This window comes from Glycine soja, chromosome 17 (assembly GCF_004193775.1).
Source record: "Glycine soja cultivar W05 chromosome 17, ASM419377v2, whole genome shotgun sequence".
Lineage (NCBI taxonomy): Eukaryota > Viridiplantae > Streptophyta > Magnoliopsida > Fabales > Fabaceae > Glycine > Glycine soja.
The window spans coordinates 5,965,883-5,984,246 of NC_041018.1; the positions used below are offsets into that span (position 1 = coordinate 5,965,883).

The 18,364-nt window shown below is 32.9% G+C and overlaps 2 protein-coding genes and 2 pseudogenes across 2 annotated transcripts; 2 read left to right on the plus strand and 2 right to left on the minus strand.

The window, feature by feature from the left end:
* Positions 1–1,592: 1,592 nt before the first annotated feature.
* On the minus strand, positions 1,593–4,319 carry LOC114392980 (annotated as a pseudogene).
* A 4,789-nt stretch (positions 4,320–9,108) lies between these two features.
* Positions 9,109–10,823, plus strand: LOC114392794 (class V chitinase-like). The gene is made up of 2 exons (XM_028354020.1): positions 9,109–10,275; positions 10,435–10,823. The coding sequence occupies exons 1-2, from the start codon at positions 9,171–9,173 to the stop codon at positions 10,452–10,454; spliced, it is 1,125 nt and encodes a 374-aa protein (XP_028209821.1). The 5' UTR covers positions 9,109–9,170; the 3' UTR covers positions 10,455–10,823.
* A 619-nt stretch (positions 10,824–11,442) lies between these two features.
* On the minus strand, positions 11,443–12,846 carry LOC114393512 (annotated as a pseudogene).
* Positions 12,847–14,417: 1,571 nt separating this feature from the next.
* Positions 14,418–17,825, plus strand: LOC114392059. The gene is made up of 2 exons (XM_028353096.1): positions 14,418–14,680; positions 15,714–17,825. Exon 2 carries the CDS (start codon positions 15,752–15,754, stop codon positions 17,450–17,452), a length of 1,701 nt encoding a protein of 566 aa, XP_028208897.1. The 5' UTR covers positions 14,418–14,680; positions 15,714–15,751; the 3' UTR covers positions 17,453–17,825.
* The last annotated feature ends 539 nt before the right edge of the window (positions 17,826–18,364 follow it).

Here is an 18,364-nt window from a genome sequence, read left to right on the forward strand (position 1 = left end):
TTTTGTTTTTAAAGTGGTTTAAATAATTTTTTTCACAGATCGAAACATTTTTTTACTGTTCAAAATATTATCTAAAATATTTTAAGAACGGAAAATAAAATAAATATATTTTGTAATAACTAAAATAAAAAAAATAAAAAATTATATTAACGAAAAGAAACACTAATTTACAGAAATGAAAAGGATATCTAAGCGAATTCCAAATGCTGGGGAGCACTAACATTATTTTGACTTTTCTACATGCTAGACGTTAAGAAAAACATTACCATTATGCATGTCGGATATGCACCTTTAGGACTTGGGAGTGAGACGGATATGAAATACTGAGAATGGGAAATGTTACTACATTCGTTTTAACATATTTCTATTTTTATTATTTGTTGACATGTATTGATAATTGAGATACTGTATTATTTCATGAATTTTATTGTGGTTCATATTCTGAAAGACACTTAAATCTTGATTTTTTTTATTATATATAACGCTTAAATTAAATCTTAATTGAACTTTGTACCAAAGAATCTTAATTGAACGAATTTATTCACAATCAAGGAATAAGAGATTTTACTTATCTCATTAAAGATATCACTTTTTTTTTCCTTCACGACTATATTCTTATTCTTTGGATTATAAGGATTTCTCTCCATACATTAGGAATTAGGCTTCTCTAAAGTAAACAAATTATTTTAAAAAATAAAATAAATAATTTCAACCAATTAACAGAAAATTATAATTAATATTATGATACCTGCTCAATAAATCATTTACATGTTAAAAAATTAATTATTTTCTCTTTCTCACCTTAAAGGATCTAAATCCTTACACTGGGGGTGTAGTCTCACATGTATGGACATAATTTAGGATATGTTTGAATCAATTTTTTCAGAAATACTTCAAGGATAAAAAAAAATATAATGAATTTTTTCATAAATTAAAATTAACTTATGTATAAATTAATTTATAGAATCTTTTTTCAATTAACTTGCATAAATGATGATTTTTAATTTATATATAAAAGTTAATTTTAGCTTTGAATTGGAGTGGGAAAAGCATCCCAAAACAAGAAAAACTAGATTAAGGCCCCAACGGCCCAACCATATAACTTATGTGCATGTTTGGTTTATCATTGCGAATGTATTTTGGTAGCAAAAAGACTTTTGCAAAAATATTTACATCCTGTTTTTTTAGTTCAGTTTTTGTTGAACTGTTGAATTTTGTCGTAGAATTCGTATACATACATCAAGTTGAATGATAGATCAAACATGCTCGTAAACATGATGCATCAAAGCATCATAAGCAAAAAGAGGAACATAAGTAAAAGGAAATATCAGCATAAAACAAAGAAACAACAAACTTTGCAAAACAGTCTGCAACTCCATTCGCGTATCTGTCAATATGAATCACACTAAAAGACTCAAGGTCTTTGAATCAGTCTCGAAAATCAGCTTCGAAAAACCATGAGTCTCCGCATGCACGCGCCAATAATATGCACATTTGGTAACGACTAACGGGTATATTTGGAGATGACGATGATAGAAACAAACGTGTTTAGGAAAAGCGGACAAAAAAAAACATTTTAACAATCATTTGTTAGTAATAGACAAGTTAATTTTAGCAATAAACTATAATAATTATTTTTCATTTCTTTAGTTGAGAACTTCTAAATTATGATTGGAACAAAAATTACAAGAAATGAGCTTTTATCCAAAATATGAGTTGAAACTTTCCTAACGAGAATCGAAACTTTCTCCATTGCATTAATGAACTTGGGCAAGTACTTAATGTACTCCAGGAATGTTTCAAGGTTGCAATGACCCCCACCCTTAACCCACAAGGGATCACATTTTTCCTCAGAGAGTTCCCACAATCGCTTGCCATGAGATCAAATCAACAATATCATCGTTTGTTCCCTGCACATAGTCAGTCCCATTGGCAGACAGACAAAATTATGAATCATATTAATTCATAAAAAAGACGACATGTTACTAGATGACAAATAACCATGCCAGCTAAGCTGTTTTGTATGGATTATGGACTTCTGGAAAACTGAATTAATGAACACTAAGTAACATAGAAGTTGCAGAAAATCATCATGTGTTCTAAAGAATATTTAATTTTCTCCTTCAAAATTGGCTCCATTTACAATGATGACTACTATGCTATATGTTGCTTGGCCTGCTTCAATGAATGAGGTCACAGGTTAACAAACAACAACCATGAGAAATGTAAAGATGTATTGATGCTCTGAAAATCATTGTAATATTTATGTTGTTGGCTTGATATATGAATATAAAAAAAAAATTAGTATTCCTTCCATTATGTGGCTCCAAATCCTTTAGGAGACGATATATATATATAAATTTTGGTTGGTCACGAGGTAGTATCTTCAATAGTAGCATGGAAAAAGCATCTTTCACCGAATATTAGACAAACATTAACCAACAAGGTTTGCAAACCGAAAAAAAATATATGCATACAATTAAACATTCTACCATTGTCTTTATCTGTTATTAAGCGCCACAAAAGTTAGGTTACCTGTTCTATCAATATTATTAATAAAAAGGGGATATGTAGAAACAGATAAATACCAAATATTTGTTAAACATCTTTGTAATATTCCTCATTAGGAAAATAAGTGCAGGCTACTTCCACGTTCTATACCAACATAATGGCATACTCAAGAAATAAAATAGCTCAAAAACATAAAGGAAGAATAATTTGGAAAAGGCACATTTCATATACCTATGCTTACACAGATACAAATATGATAATTCAATAAATACTGACAATACTTAGTAGCCTACTAGCCTTATCATACGATGTAATCAGAATATCAAGTTATCAACCTTCCACTGAGCGTGCACAGCATATACACATTTTATATCTGTATTCAAAGTGCAGGTTGCTCTGTAACTTGAAGTAGCATGCAAAAAACAGAGTAATACAATGAAAATTGGAAATGATATCAACTGCTGTCTGCAGTTTTGTTTCAGTTTTTACTCCAAAACCTATTGCACTTTGCATCAATAATTTGTCTGCTTTATTGCTTTTAAGAAACTGAGTCAGAATTTTACCATCGAGGTAACATAATCTTTAAGACTTTCTTCAAACAGAAGGAAAGTATGATGCAAGTAAGCAACAGCAATAAACTAGCGTACCCCATTGCCCAGAGGCTCTTCGCTATGCGAAGGTATGAGGGAGGGATATTGTACGCAACCTTACCCTTGCATATGCAAAGAGGCTGTTTCCGGATTCGAACCCATGACCAACAAGTCACCAAGGCACAACTTTACCGCTGCACCAGGGCTCGCCCTCTATTAAGTAAGCAACAGCAATATGTGTCAAAATTATTCTAATACTTGTTGATAATAGGAAAATTATCCATCATAGATGAAAACACCATCAGGCTTCCTAAACACAGACTTCTTTATTTATATGGCATGTTGTAGTGGGAGAAAAAAAAAATTGAAGTCCAACAAAATCAGCCTCCTAATATAACCTAGTGTTAAGGCTGAAGACAGCAGAATCTTTAAGCACTTTTGACACTTTGCGTTTTGTTACATATGCAATCAAACATTCAGATTATTGAACACATGCAATCTTTTTTTAAAACTAGTGTTTCAACTAAATGATGAATTAACTTAATAATCTGCACTATCAATCTTTTTATTTTAATTCAGGGCTCAACCAAGCCTCTATAACAACTCATTGCCAGAGCTAGGAAAACAAGAAAGACAATCACTTCAGGACAGAAGATCAACAAAGAAGTTGTTTATCAATTTTAAGCACAAAAAGAAACAGAAGTGCAGAAGTTGATTAAAACAGAAATGGAAATATATACTAACACGTATAACAAACACCGTACAGTTGGCAAGTCGAATTTTGTCTATATTCTGAAATGGTAAAAGGGAATTTTTGTTACTACAAAGTTCAGCACCAAAGAGTACGGCAGTGTAAAAATCATGAAGAACTCTCCAAGCAAAACTTACTTTGAAAATGTCAAACCAAAATGTCATCTTGACAGGGTACAAGACCCTTATCCCTGAAAGGATGGCACTGTGAAGAACAACACCTCTCAACTTCTGCAACTTAGAAGCCAAGTGTAGTGTGGGTCCACTTCCAATCGATCGGCCATAAAAAATCAATTCTTCTTGCTTAACTCCATATTCATTCTTCAAACAATTATATAAAGCCTGTATGTCGTAATACATGTTGAACTCAGATGGCTCCCACAGTTAAAGAAATAATCACAAACATAGTTCAAATAAAATTTCATTATGAAACAAAAAAGCACAAGAAAAAAAAGGAAATCAGGTGAGTGACATACCTTAATTGTAGATGCTCCATATCCTCAATAGTCATAGCTGCATACACAAAACAAAGTTCAAAGAAAATTCAGACAGAGCTTTTGTTCACGCTTCTAAAAATTTCTAAACTAAATACCTTATAAGCTGCAAAGTCTAGCAAAATAAACATTAAAAAAGAACAAAAGAATAAGAGAAAGATGGAAGTGAAGCAAATATATTACTATTATGCATGAGTTTGCATACAAAGTTAAACACCAACAAGTTTTGTGCAAGCTTAAGACATGATTATGATTTTTATAAAATATGTAGCAACTTTTTTTTTAATCAAATAGTACAAACAGAATATTTTAGTGGAGGTTGAAGACAGGGACCTGAGAGTAGAAACATAAACAAGCATGTCCAAAGCCACACTTTTTGATTCCATACATGCAACAGAGAAGAAAAACACAACAAATTGGAGACGACAAAAGAAGAAGAAAAGAGAAGGTTTTTACCTCATGATATTGACATGGAGGTGAGCTCTGAGCTCGATGAAGAGGTCGTGCATCTGACCCGAGTCAGCGGCATTACCGTGAGAGTACACGAAGGTGAACCTGGCAAAAGGGTGTTTCCAGAAGGTGGCGAGGATCTTGTTGCCACCTTTGGTGTGGAGAATGTGAGCGTCGACGTTTTTGTCGGCGGTGACACCCGACACTGTTGGGTTACAAGTGTGAGGTGAAATCTCACATCGGGTAGAAGTGAAAAAGTTGAGCACCATATAAGTGAGGAAAAGACCCATAAACCTGAACCTTAAGATTTTGGGTTAGAGTGTGGTGTCAGGCTTCCTTATGTGGTGGCTTGTGGTCCAAATGGTGTACCCCTTGAATCTCCCCAACAATTGGTATTAGAGTCGATGGTTCAAGTTGCAGGTGACCAGATGTGACCGGCTCCAGTAGCTCAATTTTCTCTCATTTTATTAACAAATGTCTAACCAAAATGCCTATCTACATACAACCAATTTAGCAATCTCCAGTAGACTCCAGCAACATATTCACCTACTTTTTAGCAGGATAATATATAATTGGCCCCACTAATCATAACCTACTATTAAGTATTTGTGTTTAAGGGGTTTGGGAATTGGGAGTAAGAATCCCTGAATACTTCAGCTCAGCATAATAAAATTTCTAAAAAAAGGTCCAAGGCCAAAATAGTAATGACATATAAGAAACAATCATTTTCCTCTGCAGTAATAGAAATGGAATTTGTATTTCACAACAAGGCAAGATTTTCTACCACCCCATGAAAACTAACAGCCTCAGTCCCCCGCCCGCACCCCCCCCCCCTGGTGGGGTAACCAAAATTATTATTTGAACTATAAATCTATCATTTATTATAATTATCATAATTTTTTTATTCAGGGTTAACACGTACAATGTATACATTTTGGGGTTAGGGAATATGAAAGGGAACATAGACCACACAACCCTACCGCACCGAGGATTGAATCAAAAGGCACGCGGGTTGGCAGCAGAATATAATCAATTAACACATGCATAAGCTTTTTCATCAAAAGTGGAAATAGGCAGAATGGAGAAAAAGTACCTGCAAGAGCTCGAGTGCTTTCGAATCTTGTTCAGGGTTCCAGTAATCATGCTTCAGAAAACCCCCAAAATTAGATAACGGGAATCGTTCCAAAATTAGCAAACAAGTGAAGTGTAAATTGGAACGGTAACGACAGTGGGAAGAAGATACTTTACCACATCACCGACGACGACGACGACTCGAATAGAGGAAGCGGCCATTGAAGAGCGAGAGAGGTTGAGTTCGGGCTCACACAATGACTGGGTAGGATGTTGGAAGAAGAAATGCTAGGCGCGCGAACACATGGGCACGGACAAACCTTTCATGAAGAGAGAAGTTTTGAAACTGTTTGTAAAAAAAAGGAGAAATTGAAAATTTGAAAAAAACAAAACGATTTAAACAATTTTCAAAATTTAAAACAATGTTTATTTTTTCATTTAAATCTTAAATGGAGAAGAACTGAAAAAAATATTATATTAATCCTTAAAAAATAACTTAAATTTTAGTAAGTGTTATAATAGTGAGGATCTTGATTTATTTGTAAAAATCAAATTTATCTATACAATTATACAAAAGTAATACCAGTGTCTTCTTTCATATATATATATATATATATATATATATATATATATATATATATATATATAATTCTTTATGCATTTTTGTTCCTTTTTATAATATCCGCTTCTAATTACTTGGTGTATTAATTTATTTTTTATAATACCTTTAATTAGTCACATACTCTCTTATTAGGATTAAACAGAAATCATATTAATTAATTATGTGGAAGGATAAATAAATAATAATTTTGAAAGACCAGTATAAATTATTGATAAATTTAATATAATTAATTAAATTAATTATTTTCTTAAAGAGATGAATTAATTGAAAATATCTTATATATTGGAATGAAAGTTTCACATATCTTTTTTGATAAATAGTTTTGTTCTTCTCTTTTATTAGACTATTATATCCTCCAACTGTTCTCAAAACTATCTATTAAAATTGTACATTATTTAGTGTCATTTTAAGTTATTTTACATAAATAAATAAATAATAATTTTAAAAAATTAATTAAATAAATAATAATTTTACAAAATTAATCTTATTAAATATATTAGTTGAAATTTTAATTTTTTAAAAAAGTAGTTGTGGCAGTTACATTTTTGAAAATTTATGAAGTAATTACATTTATTAATAGTTATGGAGGAAAGACAATAGTATTATTGAAAAATTAAATATAAACTTATTAGGTGTATTAATTAGTGAAAAAATAATTGATACATTGAAAAATTAATATGACACATGTTAGACAACTTTTTTTTTATATAAATAAAATACTTATTTTAGGGACGAATGATGTATTATTTATGTTTTCTATTTTTTCTATTATGTCACTTTCCATTTTTATTTTATTTTGTAGAAAATATAGTCATAGAGAATTATTACTTTCGTTCATTTTTAATTGTCTTTTAAGATTATTACGTAGAAACCAAGAAATATAATAGTTTTTTTATTATAATAAAATAATTATATAATTTCTTATTTTACTTCCTTTTCTTTCAACTTTACAATAAAAATGCATGCTTAAATTAATTAGATATTACGAGAGAAATAATTGATAAAAGAATATTTAATGTAATATTAAACTTTGTAAATAAAAAATAAATATAAATATATTTTTTTAAAAAGTCCAACAATTAAAAAAGAACGAAAGAGCATCTTTAATTATAATTTACCTTTTGGAATCAAATAAATAATAAACAGAATACGTTAATGTCTTTGCCTCTTTGTATGGAGAATATTTATGATGCTGGTTCACATGTACTCCTTCCTGTTTTCGTTATGAAAAAATGTATTTATTAAGGAAAATAGTTAATTTTATTAAATTATGTTATTTTTAATTAAAAAAATATTTTTGTAAATTATTTTTTTTATTAAAATTTGATATCAAATATAAATAAAAGTCTTAGACCTTATTAAATAAAGAATATTTTTGAGATATTCTTATTAAATAAAAAGATAATTGTGATTCGCTTATATTTTAAAAAAAATTATAAATTTTTGTTCTTTATACTTAAGACAGGAGAAAGTATAACTTAATAAAAATTATACCAAGAAACATATCACTAATGAGGGAAATTAAAAAGGATTAAAGTTAATAAAAATATTAAAAAAAACAAGAGTAACTATGATAGAAGTAATTAAAAAAATAAAAAATAAACAAGATACATTAATGTATTAGAATTAGAATATTTACACTTCTTACAGATAAAAAAAAACATTTTAAATTGATAAATATTTTATATCAATGATTAAAAAAATTAAAATGCTCACATTAATGTATTAGAATTAGAATATAATAATGCCTCTCTTTCTCCTAGTATAAAATAAGGCCATTATTTCAAACACGCCTTTTCCCTCCCCATAGACCCAAATCCCCCAGCACGCCAAAGTAGAAATGGTACATTATTCTTCCTTGTAACTTAATCCCGTTCAACTGCCACTCACTTATTCTCGTCAAATTAAAATTCGCCACAATACAATTAATACAACTTCTCATACATAACATATATACCAGATGAAAAAGTCAAGACATTCATTTTAGGTAACAAAGAGTCAGACATTTCGTCTTCTTCTTTATTCCCTCTTTTTCAAGAATGCAAATAAAAGAAATTATTACTCTATTAAAAGTAATAAATTATTTCATTTTTTAAAATATACACATTAATTAATTTTAAAGTATTGTTAACAACATTTATAACTGTATTTGAGATTAATTATGTTAAAAGATATATAATTTCATAAAGTGAAATATTAAATTAAAAGTTCTTCCTGTCGTAAATCTTTGGTCAAAGATTTTACAGTAACCGATAAGAAAAATAATCATCCAAGTTCTAAGGCTTCTGGCATGGACACGTACGCCCACACCTAAAATCTGGACCATTCTCTGTTTACCAATCCTCCAGGTCATTTCTTTAGTCAGCAACTTCAATGCCACGGTTAAGAAAAATGTTGCAAAGTATCAATCTGAAGCTGCACGTGTATTCTGATCGATAGTAAGATCATTGGAACTATATTTTCTTTGGCTACTACCAACAGCTAGCGTTTGATCAACTTCTGGACCTCTCTGTAAATGCCACTTTATTTCAATTGCATGCAGCGTACGTAAGTGGTGCAAGTGTGGAATGCATTGATTAATAACATGCAAAATTAAACTATAAATATGGCTAACCAGAACACCCAAATACTTCACACCCAGAGAAGAAAACATAATTAATCTTCTTTACTACAATATATATAATGCCAATGGCTTACTCAAAAAGTTTTTCATTCCTCATTTCCATTCTCCTTTTCATCTTTCATAATTTCCATGTATCCACTGCACAAAAAATCAAAGGAGGGTACTGGTTCCCCGGCAGCAGTTTTGCAGTGTCAGACATCAACTCCACGCTTTACACCCATCTCTTCTGTGCCTTCGCCGACTTGAACGCCTCTACTTACCAAGTCACCATTTCCTCCTCAAACGCACCTCAGTTCTCAACCTTCACCCAAACCGTTCAGAAAAAGAACCCTTCAGTCAAAACCCTCTTATCCATAGGAGGTGGTGCTTCCAATCCATCAACATTCTCCGCCATGGCGAGCCAAGCCGGTCGCCGGAAAACATTCATCGATTCATCGATACAACTAGCCCGATCGAACAACTTCCACGGCCTCGACATGGATTGGGAGTATCCATCAACTTCTACAGACATGACAAACTACGGTTTCCTCATCAGAGAGTGGAGAACAGCTTTGGTCAACGAGGCTAGAAACTCAGGGAAGCAAATTTTGCTCTTAGTAGGAGCAGTTTTTTACTCTTCCAATTATTACTCATTGAATTACACAATTCAGGATGTAATTAACGCCTTTGACTTTGTGAATGTGATGGCTTATGATTTCTATGGACCAAATTGGTACCCCAATTTCACAGCACCACCAGCTGCTTTATATGCTCTTAACCATCCAGCAGCTAATCGGGTTAGTGGTGACATGGGGATCAGAGATTGGATTGGATCCGGTATGCCTGCGAGTAAACTGGTGCTGGGTGTGCCCTTTTATGGCTATGCATGGCGTTTGTTGAATTCTAATAACCGTGGATTGTTTGATAGAGCTAATGGTTCGGCCTTTGGTGGTGATGGGTCCATGGGGTACAGTCAGATAAGGGAGTTTGTAAGCCAGAATAGAGCAGCGTGTACGTTCAATTCAACTGTGGTCTCTGATTATTGCTCTTCTGGGACAACATGGATTGGTTATGATGACGTGCAGAGTGTGTCTGCAAAGGTTGCTTATGCCAAGACAAATAATTTGGGTGGTCATTTTGTTTGGCACGTTGGTGCGGATTACAATTGGGTTCTTTCTCAAGCAGGTGAGCGTGTGTGTCTGCAATGGTCATTTTTGTATTCAATATTTTTGTTTTATTTATATCAGTATTATTATTAGTGTAGGTTATATGTACTAACATGCTTTTTCTTCGAAATTTTATTAACTAATTCTAATCGGTTTTGTTGTACCGCATTAATCACAGCTTCCCGGACGTGGGGATGATACATACTAGATGAAGAGGTCAAATAAAAGTCATGCTTGACTTGATAAATAAAATTCAGGTGCTGTTTACCCTGACATGTATTGTTGTTACAGAGTATAAACAGATAAAAAAAATTACAGAGATATGCGCACTGATCTTCAATGGTTGTATACCCTCATGACATGTATCTCTGCTTTCTTAAAGCAAAATACTAGTATATATTTAAACAATGAGGTTGGAAATCACTTGTACTTGCTACTTTAATTAGATGAGATCCAACTAATAATATTTATCATTTTAATTTGGTAGCCATTAGCTAGCCAAAGTCGCACTATGTATGATGGATTTAGTTTTTATTTTTATTAATGATTATAATTTTGTCTCTCCTATTTTTTACTTTATTTCCTCTTTTTTTTTTTTTTTTATAAGTTCACTAATAATAAATTGGAGTATCGTAGCTCTTGCGGTTAATAAATTGTCTATTGATTGTTTGAATTTTCAAATCCATTCCCTTTATACATGTAATAAACTGCTAGTTAAATAAGTCAACTACTAATAAAATTATAGAAAGTTGAATTTTTTCCTTCTACCAGTTAACAGAATAGTCTTATTGATCAAACGCAATGCGGATTATTTAAGTTTCACTATTTTCTGGGATAGACTTTGGACTTCTCTTACCCAACTAATTAGATGGGATGCAAAAATGACTCTTCTAGAGGGCGAGGGCCATTGGTGGGTTACTATACACATACATACAAAAGCATGTCTTTTTTATTTTTAGAATGCTGATTTCTTCACTCCTTTGTCTGTCTCTATATAACTTCAAAAGAGTCTAGAATACTCCTTTTTCTATAGCTCGGGTGCCGTCAATAAACTTATCTATAAGATTGAATTTTCAAACCAATTATTCCCTTGAATACATGTAAGCTGCTAAACACATTAACTATTAGTAATATTATAATATTGATGTGTAGATCAAACTTCAACTAAAAAATAGTCCTACTCAAATTAACCCATTAAATCACACACACATATATATAAGGATATATAATCAAGCTGGCGAATATATTTCACAACCTCCATCGATATTTCTTGTCCACTATATATAAGAATTTCCAACGACCACCACTATCTGCAAAAAACTTCTAATAATCATTAAGGTTTGAGGTGAGTTTATTTAATGTTAAAAAGGGACAACATTTCAAAATAAGAAAGCTAAACAACATTTCTCTCTTTTTAGCTACGATGCATATAAACTTGCGCTCTTAATCTTCCACAGAACATCTATAGCCATCACTTATATACCTCCCCGCGGAATGGCTCTGGAGACCTTTAAATGTGACTGTGCATTTGTTTTCTTCTCCATGTGTCCATTCCTGAGCATCAACCACGGGAATTAAATTAGTTTACTATACATGAGCTTGAAAATGAAATATATATATATATATATATATATATATATATATATATATATATATATATATATCCTTTTCATTTGCATGAAATATATGGATCAATTAGGATCAATCAAAGAGTAAAGAAACTAAAATTCAAGTTTTAAGCTTACTAACAAAAAAAATTTACCATTATTTTTTAAGAAGTAAAAAGGTCTCGTATGTTAGAAAAAGGTTTCGGATGTTAGCAAAAAGTCTGCCTATATTAGCAAAAACAACCTCCTGAATATTGATCTCATTTAAAGTAAAATATTACTCATAAAAATTTTACTTTTAGGCCTCACTCACCCTTTGTGCCGACCCTGGGATCAGTGCATTTCTTTTTCTTTTCTTTTGGTGAGAAAATGCACAGACAAGTGAACGTTCACTTACCTTGAATGCAGGGCAATATTCTAGGCTTAGAGTAATGGCCAGTTGCCACAACCACTGCGTCAAACACTTGTTCAACCTCCTCCTGATTCTTTTTCTCTTTGCTTCTAACAACCCATTTCAAATCCTCACCAGAGACTCCATAATTTAAGGGTCCCACATAATACACCTTTGTGTTGAACTTGATCATGTCTCTCAGCTTAAACCATTCACAAAAGTCCTTAAGGTAGAGAAAGAGCTCTCTCTCTATGGCTAGGAAACCTTCTAGCGTCTCTTCCTTTCTTGACTAAGAAAGGGAAATCAGTGAAGTCCATGACCTCTCTTGGAAGACATGAGCCTTAAAGATTCATAGATGCTGCTATGCACCTTTAGCCAAGGGTTTGTTCCCAAAGGATCCTCCTCTTGTACATTTGGGTCATATAACCATTGATCACCAATATCATGGTTCTACTCCAACACAACCACCTAGTGACCTTCTCTTCTCAGCTCCCTCGCTGCTACTAGCCCTGATGGTCCAGCTCCAATTACACATACATTCTTCGACCGCTTTGTCTCGGAAATCATGGTTTGATAGGGATGGATGGATGAATCATATACGTGGTGGTAGAAGACAGAGATTGCAATCGTGTATGGAAAAGTGTGCTTATAAAACACATGTGCTCCAAGTAGAAGAGAAACATGAACAACCGGTCATGCTCTTTCTTTTTTTTTTAGAGAACTCTGAAGGGCGTGTAAAATATTTACCTTTCTTACATGCAGAAGCACAATGTGATTAAGAGGGTAAAAAACACCACTCCAAGACAGTACAGAGGCTATTCTATTTATCACTTCATTCTTTGTAATTTTAAATATTTACTGTTTAATAAATTTAATAAACAATAAATTTTAAAAAAATACTTATTATTAATTTTTTATATAAAATTAGACATATATATATGATCTACTATTAAAAAAATAATATTATATCAACTAAAAAAAAATTCTTATAATTTTTTAAATTTTAATTTTGTTTTCCATGTATACACGAAGGGCCCTAAAGAAGGGGAGGACCAAGACCCACTTACTCCCCTTGAATTTGCCCCTGGATATAAACAAGTAAGGTTATTATTATTAAAGAAACTTTTTGAGATTATCGCAATTTGATTACGGATACGAATAACGATATTGAAAGATACTGTTGTGTATTTATTATTTTATTTAAATAAAGTAATTGTATATAATTTTTAGTTTTTGATATATTATCAACAGTAATTTTATTGTTTTTACTTTTTAATTTAATAATTTACTTTTACTATTGTAATTTTTTTTTAAAATATATAATTTACTTAGATGCTTATAATTCTTGATATATTACGAGCAGTGTTTTTTATTGCATTATTTATCATTTTTTTTATAACTTTTTCTCTTTTTATTTTTTCTTTCCACCTCGTACGTCTAAAAATGGAATTTAACTTAAGTTTGATAGTTTCCGTTACAACACTAAGTGGAGTATATAACTAATAAACACACGCTGCATGTTATAGATGATGGGAAATAGCTAACAGAATATTAAAAATAATTGTTGTCATGTCTTGTTCACAATTTAATATGTTGGCTTTTAATTATAATGCAAGATTTAATATTAATACAATTAAGATCTGATCAAATATTATAAATTTATTTACAAAATCGCTTGTGTAGATCAGTCGATCATTAGGTGAGGTTTGAATGTTAGAGCTTGCATTTGTCATAAAAAAAAAAAAAACTACTGTGAATATAGTAACGTACGTTATTCTGCACATATACCATCATTACAAAGAACACCAGAAAAGTGTATATATGCAATGCATGAGATTGAGTGGTACGGGTAGAACTTGCACGTACGCAAATAGAATGATATAGAAAAATAAGAAGTAAAAAAAATGTTGTAACGTCTTGTTTATGAATCATAACATTTGAGCGAAACTATATGGACATAAATAGTTATCAAAAGATGACTTTAATGGCATTTATAAATAAATAAATGAACGATATAGATGGAGTAATATATGTACTTGGATGCGTTTAATGCAGTGTTTTGAATAGAAATGAAAGGGTAAGGATATGTGTAAAGGTGATGGATGTTGACGTGCCTTCTTCCATGGCTGGTCCAATGTGACGATGCAATGATGATATTGCATGGTTAGGGTGGTTTGCTTGACAGAGTGTTATTCCTTGTGGTGGGACTCTCTTTTTCTCTCTGGAAGGTTACTTTCTTGCAACAAATAAACGCGCTTTTGTTCGCAGGAAACGCCACCTAGCTCATACAACAAAAACAAAAAAACCACCCCTTTTGAGTTTGCATCCAACCATTCCTGACTCAGAATTTCTCAAACTATTCCTTTGTTAGGTTCTTTCCTGCATGCTTTCCTTTTAAGAATTATCACAGAGATTATTAAAACAAGGTATGCAAATGCAACAACCATGCATCCTCTTTTGTATGCTTTGACACTTGTTTTCTGTTCACAATTTTACCTATGGTTGTGTTAGGGTGTCTGTTTTATTTTTTTCTTTCTTCTGTTTTCCTCGTTAAATGAATGCCATGATGATCCATGACAAAGGCCATCTTGTTAAGGATACGTGGTCTGATGATGATGATGATAAATCTTGAATATGTCATATAGGATCCGACGTTTCAAGGGATTATAATATTATTCATTCCTGTGATCAGATCGTAACCATGGTTGTTAAGGGAGAATTAATTGGGTTTAATGTATTCATTCCTGTGATCAGATCGTAACCATGGCGGTTAAGGGAGAATTAATTGGGTTTAATGGGTCTCTGTGAGATAATTTTGTTCGGTTTCTAATTTAATTTCTGTTTTCCTTGTTTTCTCTATCCACACGGTTCTGTTATGCTGTTTTACTTTTGGTCTGAAATCTGAATCAATTTGTGATCTATGGTCCTGCTTTTGTAGCACCCCTAGATTTTTCTTCCCTTTAAAATCGAAGTTGTTGACCAAATCCTTCAAGGTGTGTCACTTCATTGTTTGTTTCATGAATTCACTCAATCTCGAGCACTTTACAAAATGAGCCAACCAATGTCATTATCTTAGTAACATAATAGAGTTTATCTGCCCCTGTTTTTCTATACTAAATCTAATGATAGGAAGCTACTAATACAGTAATACCTCTTTTCTTGTGTGAAGTAATGCACCATATTGCAAAGATTTTAATTATGTCCATTCATTCTACATGATTAGTAACCCTTCATTCAAAGCTTTATCCTGTGGATCTCATTCTTGTTGGATGCTAGGCATGGTATTTGCACATTCAAGTGTTTAATTCTCCTCTTTGAAATGTTTTCATGTCGCTGAACAAGTAGTGTATGTGTCAAGATAACCTAGATTGGGGAAAAAAGTTGTACACATTTCATGTTGCTTTGACCAGCATTTACTCCCCTTCCCTCCACATCTCAAAGGATTCTTATCTATTGCAGGGGTCTCTGAAATTGTTGCTTCGTCCTTGATCAAAGTGATGGCTGAGGAAAGTACTGTTAATCAGTTAAAGTCTGAGAAAATTGAGCCAGAAGTTGTTGACGACAAAGCAAATCCTAATGAGAGATTGACCATCACAAAAGTTCCACCAAAGATTCTATCGCGTTATCTTAGTGCTCGAAAAAGTTCCTGCCATGATCTTTGCAAATATGGCATCCCACATGAAGTTGAAGCCAAACCATGGAGTCCAACACAGAGAAGGGTTACAAAAAAGGAAAGGAAAACCAAAGTTCCACAAGAGAATGTGACTTCTTTGGAAGGGACAGAGAAATCAGAAAGCAGTTCAAAGCCTTCTCAAACTTCAAAAATTGAAAAGGCCAATATTCCTGTTGACACCAAGCAAGTAACATATAAAAAAACAGTCACGTCAGAGATAAACTCACCACCTTTTGAAGAAACACATGTTTCCTCGGAAAATAACAACAGTGACCTAATGCAAGCACAGTCTGAGCCATCTCTCCCAGTGAAGGAATCTTCCAAGAGTCAAGCAAAAAGGGAAATGGTAAAAAATAAGAGTCCTTCTGATTCAAGCAGCAGAAAGGAAACTGAAAGTAAAATCAATTCAAGCAAACAGAAAAAGACATCTTTCACTGGAGGCAAGGAAAAACCAACTCCACCAAGTCTTCCCTTGTCCCCAAAACACAATGTCAAGAAACCTCAAAGCTTAAGCTCCAAGAGTTTAAAGAACATGGCAAGAGAGTCCTCTCTGAAACCTCATGAAAATGTTGAAATCAAACCTGAACTAGCTAGCAGTGACAATATCTTGCATGTCACAGAGCCAGCCTCAGAAAATTCATCTGAGGACCCTACTGTGGCTTGTGGTGCAAGTAAGTTGTCTTCACCCTCACCTTCATCATCAGGGAACAAAAGCTTGAAGCATACCAATGAGAAAACTGGCAAGTCTGCATTGTCTGCATCTTCAAGGAAGGGCCTTGGATCTGTGGCTGGGAACAAAGGGAAGGTAAATATGCGTAGTGTTTCACGACCGCTATCGGTATCATCATATGTTTCCACTTCCAACTCTTCCCTTCGTAAACAAAATAATGCTGCTTCTAAGTCCAACAAAAGAGGACATGATCATGAAGGTGAGAATGTGAAGATGGGGTACAAAATCAGGCCAAAAGTAAGCACAAAAGTTGGTGCAGCAAATAAATCTGTTCTTGCAGCTCGGAAATTGAATTTCAGGAGAGGAAAAGTGATTGAACTTCAGCCTCAGAGCAACGACGTTCCAAGGAGACTCAAATTCAGGCCGGCACGCATTCTTGGCGATGACATGAGGAGAGACATAAATAGTGCAAGAAAAAAGACCATTGTGGATAATAAAGTTGGTGGTGATGGTGAGGTAAATGCTTCTAACACCAAATCAGAGAAAGTTGTGGCCAAACTCCAAACTGTGGAAGAAAGTAATAGGAGAATTGTTGGGAGAAAGGTTGGTGGGGATAGAAGCAAGATAGAGGCTTCAAAATCAGGATCTGATGAGAAAGTGGTTTTGAGGCATCAAAACGTGGAAGGGAAGAAACAGAACCCTCGTTTGTATAATAATGTGATTGAAGAGACCGCAAGTATGCTTGCTGAGCTAAGGAAGAGCAAGGTCAAGGCTCTAGTTGGTGCATTTGAAACTGTGATATCTCTTGATTCTCCTAGAGATGCCACAGCCGCGGAAGTAAGCACAACTTGTTGAGTTACTTAAGCCTTGTTGTGTATTCAACTTCTACGTACATATAATTGTGTTATATAGTTTTGGTCTTAAGCCTTGGCCTTTGTGAAACTGCAACTGTTTGTGGCTTGGATTTTTTTTAGCCAATGTTGTTAATGGTGTTTCCTGTATTTTACTGTTTTCCTTTGGTGCCATTGAGAATTGAAGAATGAGACAGATTTCACTGGAGTGTGTTGAGCTTTTAGCCTGTTAGTCGTTAATGATGTAACATTTCTGCTTTGAATTTGAATTATCTGGATATGTGATAACTCTTATGCTAACACCATTATGTTGGTGTTGAGTGCCACAACTTTGCACGCCCATTGTGTATTTATTTATGATTCTTCCTTGTGCTTGATTCTGGGATCTCTTTCTTTCTCTAGTTTGGTTTGAAATCCTGAGAAAACTTTCTACTGAAGTTGAAGAGAAGAGAAGAGGGGATATTTGAAAAGTAGAGTGAACGTAAAAGTGAGTATTAGGACAAAACTATCTTGTGATAGGTACTTTAGTGTTGTTTTTTCATAAAAACAAGTGTAACGGTTATGGCACGTTATATCTTCATTGGTGATGTATTACACTTACATGTTTTCATTAGACTATAACACAAAAAACACCTATAAAAGAGCACCTAAGTCTTGTCCTTACTTATTATTACTATGACCTACGCATTCAAAAAGATCAAAAGAAACAAAGAAAAAACAAATTTTCATTGCAACTTAAAAAGAATCCAACTATAAGAAAAAAGAAAGTGCAGAGAGTTCACAGGAAAAGCAATATTCGTGTTCTTAATGTTTTAGATTCAAATTTGATATCAAAGTAAAAAGTTGTATTATTCATTGTATAAAAACTTGTTCAAAGTGATGTACAAATACAGTTACTTTAAAGTAAACAATTATT